Source organism: Stigmatopora argus, chromosome 5, assembly GCF_051989625.1.
Source record: "Stigmatopora argus isolate UIUO_Sarg chromosome 5, RoL_Sarg_1.0, whole genome shotgun sequence".
Taxonomy (NCBI): domain Eukaryota; kingdom Metazoa; phylum Chordata; class Actinopteri; order Syngnathiformes; family Syngnathidae; genus Stigmatopora; species Stigmatopora argus.
Window position 1 is genome coordinate 2,657,501 of NC_135391.1, and position 10,455 is coordinate 2,667,955.

The following is a 10,455-nucleotide window of genomic DNA, read 5'->3' on the forward strand; positions in this document are numbered from 1 at the left end:
CTGCCCCGTCCTTCCCCCTCCCCCGATGCCGCCGGGACCCTTCAGACTTTTGGGGACGGACGGGTTTTTCGTCATCACCGTCATCGTATTTGCGCTGCTGATATATTTCTTTGGGTTTTTCCTCTTGATCTCCTGTTGGGTCAAGTCCAAGAAGAATCGGGATGACCAGAACGTGGGCGTGAAAGGGAAAAATCGGAAGGCGGATGCGGGAAATCCGCGGGTGGTCCATCCGTCGGAGGTGACGTGCGCTGACAAGAACAGCATGGCTGCTCAGGCCTTTCTAAGCTCGGTCTTCCAGTCTTGGGGGACTTTCATGGCGTCGTACCCCTTCACGGTTAGTGGCTCACTAAAAACATCCAAACCACATCAAATATTCAGGTTTTTCTTAGGGGGGGAGGCAGTTTTTGTTCTAACTGACCCAACAGTTTGACCAATGAGGTTTGACTCTGACTGGAATCAACTTGATTACATTGTTAAGGCCCACGATTGGTGAAAATGTTTTATCAGTTGGAATGACAACCTGCTCCCAACGTGACCCTTGAGGACAGATTTGGACACCAATGGGTCTTCAAGGGCCAATGTGGGTCCTGGTTTTTGTTCTCACCGATCTAGCACACTGATTAGACAAGCGGTTTCTGTGGAAACTGATGAAACTAGCAAGAAACCCAATTTCTGAAAAGGTGTCCTCTTTGCTTAGAATGAAATCCTGCAGTCTTTGAGGCCATTGGTGGAATAGTTTGGACTGCCGCGGGTGTCCAAAGAGGTCCTTGAGGGCCCCAGGTTTTCATTCTAACCGTCGACGAGGATACCTTTTCACCAATCGGGTGTCTTAAAAGTGGAATCGGTTGATTGAGGTCAGGTAGCGCTTGTTTCAACAGAAACCACATTGGCTAAATCAAGGGTGTCAGACTCGGGTTGGTTCGCGGGCAGTTTTAACGTCAACTTGATTTCACGTGGGCCGGACCATTTTAGATATATTTAGATTTTTTTTTATAAATGGATTAAAAGAACTGGATTAAAAGCCCTGATTATTCAGTTTTTTATAGATTTAAAGCAATGTTTATTTTAGCTTTTTTAAAATATGTTTTTAGATTTTACAAAATGATTTTTGAACTAAAAACACAGAAAAAATGGATTAAAAAATTACAATTATTGATTTAAAAGGGTGAAAATCAGGAAATTTAATATACATCTATACTCTTCATTTTAATTTGATCCTAAAACAGAAAGTCGGCACTCATGATTGGCTTTCCCGGGCCACACAAAATGATGCGGCGGGCCAGATTTGGCCCTTGGGCCGCCACTTTGACACATGTGGGCTAAATGATTCATGGTAGATGGGTTGGAACAAAAACCTGCACCCACCGTTCCTCTGTATTCGCTTGTATAAAAGGGTCTTCTCTCATTTGAAGGTTCTCCTGGTGTCGGCCGTGGTCGTCTCGGCGTTCGCAGCCGGCCTGATGTCCATCGAGCTCACCACCGACCCAGTAGAACTCTGGTCCGCTCCCAGCAGCCGGGCCCGCCAGGAGAAAGACTTCCACGATAGACACTTTGGCCCCTTCTTCCGGACTAACCAGTTGATCTTAACAGCACCTGGCAGAGAAGGCCACATTTACGACTCGTTGCTCTTTGGACAGCAAAACTTTAGTGGCCTCGTCTCTAAAGATCTCATCGTTGAGATGCTAGTCCTCCAGAAAAGAATACAGGTAAACATGACCGAAGTTCAAGTATGCGGTCACCAAAAAAACATGTACGTTGAGATCGCGGTCCTCCTGTTTTGCTCTCCAAGAACATTGAATTCTGGTCCGAGGATCTCAATCGAACCGCGAGTCTGAAGGACGTTTGTTTCGCGCCGCTGAACCCGAACAACTCTTCTTTGACGGACTGCGCGGTCAACAGCCTGCCGCAATACTTCCAGAACAGTCTGGAGAACATCGACGCAAGGGTGAACATGACGGAACTGGGGGAAACCAAAGAGGTGGACTGGAGAGACCATCTCATTTATTGCCTCAGGTAGGCTTCTATTAGCCGATAAAAACTGTGCGGTAACCTCAGTCTCAGTCCTCACAAGGTCCCCACCTTGTGGACTTTCTGTGGCGTGGCTCCATTTTTTTTACCTAGGTCTACAATGTCTTGTGTCTGTCTGAAATTTCCCGAATACGGGATGAAATAAAGTTCTAACCTAGAGCCTTTTACTGAACGACCTTTGTCTTCCGTGTCCTCTCAAGCTCCCCTCTGTCGTTCAAAGACATCACCGATTTAGGACTGAGCTGCATGGCCGACTACGGCGCTCCGGTCTTTCCCTTCCTGGCTGTGGGGGGCTACCACGGTAAGTAGTAAACCAGAGAACCCGGAGAAAAGCCTAGTATGAGGTCGGAGGTTGTGGGAAAGAGATACATGGTCAGAACTATTGAACTTTTTGGTCTCAACGAGGCCGAGGAGTCAATGGAAATATTTTTTGGGGTGATGCAAGTAAACAATGAGATTTACTACCTCTTGTCTTTGAGTCACTGTCTAGTCTCCTGGTCATAAAATACGTAAATTCAAAATTTATCAGGGTGTGTCTACCAGGTCAATCCGTCCGTCCATGGCTATCTTCTCACCGTTTCTTCTCCTTCTCAGGTGACGAGTACACCAACGCGGAGGCCTTCATCCTGACCTTCTCCCTCAACAATTACCCGCGAACGGATGTTAAGTTCAAAGTGGCTATGCAGTGGGAAACGGAGTTCCTTAAGATTGTCCAAGAGTATCAAAGAGACCCCAGTGCCAACTTTACATTTGCTTACATGGCAGAGGTGATTTCCCGTTTGTCAAAAAGCAAACCAAAGGACGCCTTTCCTGACTTTGTTCTCATCAGAGGTCTCTGGAGGACGAAATCAACCGGACCACGGCGGAGGACATTCCCATCTTCATGATCAGCTACGCCGTCATCTTCGTTTACATCGCCGTGGCGCTCGGGGAGTACTCTTCTTGGAGACGGATTCTGGTAAGAGTCGATCTTGGAGAATAGCCAAAGACCAAAGACACACCTTTTCTCGTTGTTCTACAGGTGGACTCAAAGTTTCTGGTTGGTCTTGGTGGGATCCTGGTGGTCGGATGTTCTGTGCTGGCCTCCATGGGGTTCTACTCTTGGATCGGGATTCCCTCCTCGCTGGTCATCCTGCAGGTGGTGCCATTCCTGGTGCTCGCGGTGGGCGCCGATAACATCTTCATCTTTGTCCTGGAGTTCCAGGTGATTGTTTTTCCATATGGAGATCCTCAAGTGGGTGGGGTTTCTCATTGGTTGATGTTATGATGTTGGTTTTCATATTTGGTAGAGAGATGTGCGTAAGACGAATGAGACGAGAGAGCAGCATATCGGCCGTGTGCTTGGTAGCGTTGCTCCCAGCATGCTCTTGTGCAGTCTCTCAGAGGCGGTCTGCTTCTTTCTAGGTAAGATTTTGATACATTTGCTCGTCTGGGGGATAAGAAAGTTTTTTTTAAAGTCCCACTATCGCGTTGGAATTGAATTGAATGCCTTTGTTGTCATTGCGCGAGTAGAATGAGATGTAAAGCTTCGATTGTAGGTTATTCGTTTTTCAATTATTAGGCTCGTTGAATCGAAACGCATAGAAGTAAGATATTTATGATATTACAATGCAATTTTACAATATTAAAGGCGACCGAGATCCGGGGTTTAATCGCGTTTTTCAGGACTTGTACGATCCACTTTCAATTTCGTATTGCGACTCATCGCACGATAAAAACGCCGATTCACGACGACTGTTTTCAGTTGAGTCATACGTGCTCTGCTGGCTCCTCCCCTTCCATTTCTTCATTGGTTTCCACTTTGTAGAAGATGAAATGACTTCTTTTGCACAAAATTTGCGGAATCGTGTCTTTCCTTAATACCCCGACTCTTTTCAAAGATGGTAGCGCTAACTAGCGTCCCGTTTCTGCCACGTTGTCTTCTCCCCAAGGGGCCCTGTCCACCATGCCCGCAGTCAAGTCCTTCGCTTTGTACGCCGCTCTGGCCGTGCTCATGGACTTTGTCCTCCAGATGACGGCGTTCGTGGCCCTTCTGTCCCTGGACGCCCGGCGGCAAGATCAGAACCGCTGCGAGCTACTCTGCTGCGTCACCGTCACGGCCCAAAAACCAAAAAAACCCCACCAGGGTTTTCTCCTGCCCCTTATGAGGGACTACTACGCCCCGGTCCTACTCAACCAATACATACGATTCCTGGTGGTACGTTAGCATCGTTAGCTCGCCCCGTTGGAATTGTTTTCTCACCCGGATTCTTCCCAGATGGTGCTTTTCATCTTCATGTTCAGCGGTTCTCTATATTTAATGTTCCACGTGACGGTGGGTCTGGATCAGGAACTGGCCATGCCCCAGGTACTTGGACCGTGTTAAAGGATCGCCGATTTGGCTTTTTTTTTTGGTGACGTTTGTGTTTGATTCTGTCGCAGGGTTCCTACATGCTGGATTATTTCCAGTATTTGTACAAGTATTTAGAAGTGGGAGTCCCGGTTTACTTTGTCACCAAAAAAGGCTTTGATTTCACGACAGTGGAAGGCATGAACGCCGTTTGTTCCAGCGTGGGATGCGACCAGTTTTCCATGACGCAGAAGATCCAATACGCCGCCAATCACCCCGAACTGTGAGTTGAAAATGCGCCGATGTTTGGCTGGAGTTGGATTCTCGAAGTTGACACATCCTTGAACCTAGCCATATCAACGTAGCACCTTTAGCTTGGTCACAATCAGATCTGATAGCTCCAATGTCAGTGACTTATCTGCTTCGGCTGATAAATGTCAATGGTCAATAACTGTGATTAAAAAAATAGATTAGATGCATAGATATGCTTAATACTACTTGATTGAAAAACACCACCCAGCAAATGGAACACAACAATCTTTGTCGTCGTTGTTAGAACGCATTATGCAATGTCTTGGTGTTTTTTTTTTAAAGAAATTGTTACAATTTGCCCCTCTCCAATCAAAGGAAATTCCTGTCTTTTCTTTTTGTCAACTTTAAATCAAATTTAAAAAATACGGAAAAGATACACGCTCATTTGCAAGAAAAAAGACAACCCCTGATAATCTGATTCCCGTTTTTAAACTCTTTTCCAACAGGCAAAAGTGGGCATTCATTTGAATGGGTGGGTTTCAGTTAAGAAGGAATTTTCATATACTACAGTAATCCCTCGAATATCGCGACTTCACTACATCGCAGATTTTTTTCTGGGGGAATTTTTTTATTAATTTTTTTTGGGTGTAAATTGATAAAAATGTGAAAATCCATGCTGAAACTCGCAAGCGGAAGCCACTCCCCTTTCCTCCGCTTGCGACTAGGACTCAGCACTGAAGTAAAAAAAAATGGTGTGAATTTCAAAGCTTTTAAATACATGACAGTATCCTGTGAATATTTCCATGAGGTTTTTCTATGGTGTCAAACGCAGGTCATACATCGGAATCTCCGCAAACTCCTGGGTAGACGATTTCATTGACTGGCTGAACCCGGGTTCCAGATGCTGCCGACTTTACAGCTTTGGTCCAAATGCGGGAAAGTTCTGTCCGGCGGACAAATGTGAGCGTGGTGTGACTCTTTTCCCGAGTTCTCACAGTCTAATGGGCTTTTTTGAAGGCTTTCTGCTCTGATGTTTTTCCAAAGCGGCGTTACTGTGTGGACGCAAGTGCATGGCCAAACCCCCGGATGGCGTCCTGCGACCGAACATGGAACAGTTCAACCGTTTTCTCCCTCACTTTTTGGCCAACAGGCCAGATTTGCAGTGTCCCAAAGGGTAGGAAAAGTCCATTTTCATTCCTTCACATGTTCAGTTTATCCTCACGAGGGTCGCTGGGGTGCTGGAGCCTATCCGAGCCGACTAGGTTTGATTCCCACTTGCGTGGGTTGTGTCAGGAAGGGGAGTCAATTTTATTTACTATTTTAAATGTAGGCGGTCCAGTGGAGCAGTGGTTAACGGATCCACCTCATAGTTCTGGGATTCAGGGTTTGATCCTTGGTGTGTCCTTACTATGTGGAGTTTGAATTTTATACCCAGGCTTGCGTGGGTTTTCTCCGGGTACTCCAGCTTCCTCCCACATCCCCAAAACGTGCATGCTAGGCTAATTGTAGGCTAAATTTCCCTTAGCTGAGTGATTTGTTTGTCTCCCTGTGCCCTGCGATTGGCTGGGATAGGCTCCGGCACCCCCCGCGACCCTTGTGAGGATAAGCAGGTGTTGAAAATGTGTAAATCTTAGGTTACATTGAACTAAAACGCTCCAAGTTAGCGCCCATTTTGGAATTTGTATTCATTTCTATTCAATCCCTAAACAACGTGTTAAAAGTAACGTATGAAAGAGTACGTGAACGCATCATTCTATTGGATCAAGTGCATGTTCGCTTACCTGCTTGTGATTTCCCCGATAAAGCGGACTGGGCGCCTACGACACGGCCGTGGTGAAAGACGAGAAGGGAGAAATTATCGGTGAGACTCGCCACCCTTGAAAAGGTTCCCCCGGAGAAATGTTGCATGGGTGACGTTTGTTCCTGTGCACCCATCCAGCCTCGCGCTTCATGGCTTACCACACGCCTCTGACCAACTCGCAGGAATTCACCGCCGCGCTGGTGAAGGCTAGAGAACTGGCTTTCGACATCACCAAGCGCATGAGGAATATATCTGGAACATCTCCGGATTTTGACGTTTTCCCTTACACGTGAGATTGTATACAGTAATCCCTCGAATATCGCGGGTTCACTACATCGCGGTTTTTTTTCAGGGGATTTTTTTTTTGTTAATTAATTTTTCATAAAAATGTGAAAATACAAGCTTAAACTCGCAAGCGGGATCCACTCCCCAATCCTCTGCTTGCTACTAGGACTCAGCACTGAAGTAAAAAAAAATATATATATAGCATTTTTTTTGAAGAGGGGGGACCCTACTTCAGTGATTTTTTTGGGGCACCCTGACCCGTAACCCTAACGGGTCCGGCCTGAGACCTCTATTCGACCCGAATGTGGCCTTCGAATCAAACTGAGTATGACCCCAACTCTGTCACCCCCATCGTAGGGTGACCAACGTTTTCTACGAGCAGTACCTGAGCATCATCCCGGAGGGCCTCTTCAACATCTCCCTGTGTCTTCTGCCGACATTTGTGGTATGCTGTCTCCTTCTGGGCCTGGACTTGCGCTCCGGCTTGATCAACCTCATCACCATCATCATGATCACCGTGGACACCGTCGGGGTCATGACCCTGTGGGATATCCATTACAATGCCGTGGCCCTCATAAACCTGGTGACGGTAAGTATGCACCTTCCACTATCATTACAGACACATTAAATGATTGCATTTTATCCTATTTTGCCACTTTGACACATGTGGCGTATAGTATACCACTCAAAGGAATACAGTCGTCGAGACTCGTTTAGAAGTAAAAAATGAATTTGGACAATAACGAGCGCCCTTGTTTCCAGGCGGTGGGCATTTCTGTGGAATTTGTGTCCCACATGACAAGATCGTTTGCCCTCAGCACGAAGCCCACCCGCATCCAGCGAGCCGAGGAGGCCACGGCCAACATGGGCAGTGCGGTAAGTTCCTCCACTTGACTCGTTTGTCCAAGTACGGATTGAGCGCAGACTATGAGAGAATTTTCTGGGAATCCCGAAGGTTTTCGCCGGCGTGGCCATGACCAACCTACCCGGCATCCTCGTGTTGGCCTTCGCCAAAGCACAACTCATCCAGATCTTCTTCTTCCGCCTCAACTTGGTCATCACGCTTTTGGGGATGGCTCACGGTCTCGTCTTCCTTCCCGTGGTGCTTAGCTACTTTGGTACGTGTCTCCAAAAAAAGACAAAAGACTAATGTTAGACCATTTTAAGGTACCATATTTTCTCGCATATAAGCCGTATTTTTCGCTCCAAAAATAATGACTGGATCACTCCAGCATTAGATAACAATTGTTGGATTATTATTATTTTTAAATATATTTTTATATATATTATTACATTTATATTATTTATATATATTATTAAATTTATATTATTTATATATATATATATATTATTGAATGTATATTATTTTATATTTATATTATTATTTATTAATCAACTTATTTAATACCTATTTATTTATGTCTACAATTTATTTTTCTGTGTCTGTATTCTCACCCTCTTGCTACTTTGACAGTGAAATTTCCCGAATACGAGATGAATAAAGTTATCTAATCTAATCTAATTTAAAAGTCAAATTAACATCACTAAATTTTCTAATGCAGTTTAGGCTCACCCTAATCTTTTAACAGAAAACTGACTAGCATTAACTAGGAATTAGATCAGATTAGATTAAAACTATATTTCATCCCGTATTGGGAAAATCTCTCAGTTGCAGTAGCAAGACAGACACAAGACACACAAGACAATATAGACCTAGCTAAGAAAACTGGAGCCACACATTAACAATGTCTGAATCAGGAGGGGGCGGAGTCTATTGTTTATTTTTCCTCACTGGCCCCCTACAACTATGAGACAACGATTTTAACACGGAAACACCACATTTTTTCCCAATATTCCCCTCTGACCCAAGCAAGTCCCCTTTAGTACACGCCAAATCCAAACCCCAGGGGGACCACCCGGACCCCCCTGGCGTCCAACTACAATTGAATCCATTTTCCCTTTCTCCCAGGGCCCGACGTGAACAAAGCCGTGCTGCTCCAGATCCAGCAGGAGGACCAAAAGAAGCAGCGAGAAGTGGAACTGACCCACAACGGGAGACAAATCCACGACAACGTGAGCTACGAGGACCACGAGACCGACAAGGACGGATGCCCCGACGCCACGCCGGCCCCCGCCTACCCCGACGAGCCGTCACCTGGCGTGGAGGCGGGCCGGGAAGTCAGCGTGGACCAGTTTTGAACTGGACAGGCTTATCAAGGGCCGCCGGGTAAATAAATACCTCGCTAACCAACTCAACTGGAGATAAACGTGCAATAGCAAACAGGAGGCAAGAAAAGCAGCGTGTATTTATGGAAATCATTAACCTGACCACATACCTTCCATCTTTGGCCGTTGGAGGCCCAAACCACTTCACGCCTGTTAACTCCTCACGAGCACGCCAGTGTTCTTGGACTCGTTAGACCGGGGTTGTCAACTCCGGGGGGTCCAATCCGCCCCGCAAGGTTGCATTTTTGTAGCTCATTCCTACTGTGCGGACAGAAGGAATTAATTATTTCATTTTAATTCATCATTTTTTGGCAGCCAAAGAGTTAAAAAGGAAGATTCCAATGCCCCAAACCAACAGGAAGTGACATAGAAATGGCCCAAAATCAAGAAAGTCCCTCAAAAAATAGAAAGTGATCCAAAATTTTACAGGAAGTGACCCGTTGCCTACAAATACCAGGAAGTGATGCGAAATGAAAATATTGCCTGCCATTGACAACCACAGATGTCCAATTAAAAAAAAAACCAAGTCTGGCCCATTTGAGATCTAGTTGGCCAGTTGACAAATGTTGAATTTTGTATTTTTTATGCACTGTGAGATTGATAATTTTTCATATCTACTTATTTGTACTTAATATTAGCACTCGAAGAAACGACCACACTCCAATATTTTGTCAAAATGCACTTTTTCATACGTGCCTACGTTTGACGTTTGTACTTTTGCTGCCCGGATTTCAGGAGCATTTTTAATTCCAGTAGTCACTGTCACTTTCGGACGGAATGTGTTTACTTTGTGCAGCAGAAAATAAATATACTTTTGCATCCAAACTAGAAAAAATCCACTTCTTTAGGCAATTTTTACAAAATTGATTTGTAAGAACTTGTTTGGCTCAGTTTAATTGGTCTCCTACTCTTTTAACACTTTAAGGAAAGTGAATCATTTTAAATGAATGTAAAAATATCAAATTATTATTATTTTTAAATAAAAATAAATAATTAAAAAAATATTACAATGATTTATTCTGTAATTATTAATAATTATTTTTATATCACAATTTAAATGAAGAAATAAAATGCTGAATTAATAAAATGTTAAAAACAAAATTAAGACAATATAAATGGAATTCATACAGAAAGGGTACTTACTCAATAACACTAAAATGGATAAATTAAAAAACAAACATTTTCTTTTAATTCTTCGGAAATAAAAAAAAAACGTTTTACTCAAAGAAACCAAATTTTCCTATACCTTATAGTAAAACAAGAAATTAAAATAAGATGACTATTTGTTTAAACAAATGTTTAAAACTGTTCATAAGAGAATATTTACAATTTAAATGAATTCTAATCAGGGTTAAATATTGTAATCTATTTTAGTTAGTCCACAAAACAAAGGCACAATTTCCTCTTTTTTGTTTTAATTAACAATGCATCCCTTTGATAGGATTGTATGTTTCTTTAGGTCATCAATGCCCCAAAACATACTGTACACAATATACAGGAGGAAACCACGATTCAGGCAAGAAGAAAAAAAACA

General features: G+C 44.0%; 1 protein-coding gene and 1 long non-coding RNA gene across 2 annotated transcripts in view; one reads left to right on the top strand and one right to left on the bottom strand.

Annotated features, from left to right (window-relative positions):
* The window catches only part of LOC144074202 (uncharacterized), a 7,420-nt gene extending 675 nt beyond the window's left edge, over nucleotides 1-6,745 (bottom strand). The window contains exons 1-3 of the long non-coding RNA XR_013300254.1: nucleotides 6,569-6,745; nucleotides 6,391-6,485; nucleotides 1-1,593 (exon numbers count right to left, since the gene is read on the bottom strand). The exon at nucleotides 1-1,593 is cut by the window's left edge and continues 314 nt beyond it. This is a non-coding gene — a long non-coding RNA (uncharacterized LOC144074202). The remainder of the gene's footprint in view (nucleotides 1,594-6,390; nucleotides 6,486-6,568) is intronic.
* npc1l1 (NPC1-like 1) overlaps nucleotides 1-9,746 on the top strand; it is a 13,432-nt gene extending 3,686 nt beyond the window's left edge. The window contains exons 3-21 of the mRNA XM_077600464.1: nucleotides 1-334; nucleotides 1,413-1,706; nucleotides 1,790-2,013; nucleotides 2,229-2,329; nucleotides 2,623-2,795; nucleotides 2,858-2,986; nucleotides 3,050-3,232; nucleotides 3,318-3,432; nucleotides 3,960-4,225; nucleotides 4,286-4,375; nucleotides 4,450-4,640; nucleotides 5,442-5,569; nucleotides 5,654-5,783; nucleotides 6,415-6,470; nucleotides 6,549-6,699; nucleotides 7,053-7,284; nucleotides 7,458-7,571; nucleotides 7,651-7,813; nucleotides 8,665-9,746. The exon at nucleotides 1-334 is cut by the window's left edge and continues 572 nt beyond it. Coding sequence (XP_077456590.1) covers nucleotides 1-334; nucleotides 1,413-1,706; nucleotides 1,790-2,013; nucleotides 2,229-2,329; nucleotides 2,623-2,795; nucleotides 2,858-2,986; nucleotides 3,050-3,232; nucleotides 3,318-3,432; nucleotides 3,960-4,225; nucleotides 4,286-4,375; nucleotides 4,450-4,640; nucleotides 5,442-5,569; nucleotides 5,654-5,783; nucleotides 6,415-6,470; nucleotides 6,549-6,699; nucleotides 7,053-7,284; nucleotides 7,458-7,571; nucleotides 7,651-7,813; nucleotides 8,665-8,894 — 3,304 coding nt within the window. The 3' untranslated portion in view covers nucleotides 8,895-9,746. The remainder of the gene's footprint in view (nucleotides 335-1,412; nucleotides 1,707-1,789; nucleotides 2,014-2,228; nucleotides 2,330-2,622; nucleotides 2,796-2,857; nucleotides 2,987-3,049; nucleotides 3,233-3,317; nucleotides 3,433-3,959; nucleotides 4,226-4,285; nucleotides 4,376-4,449; nucleotides 4,641-5,441; nucleotides 5,570-5,653; nucleotides 5,784-6,414; nucleotides 6,471-6,548; nucleotides 6,700-7,052; nucleotides 7,285-7,457; nucleotides 7,572-7,650; nucleotides 7,814-8,664) is intronic.
* Nucleotides 9,747-10,455: the final 709 nt, after the last annotated feature.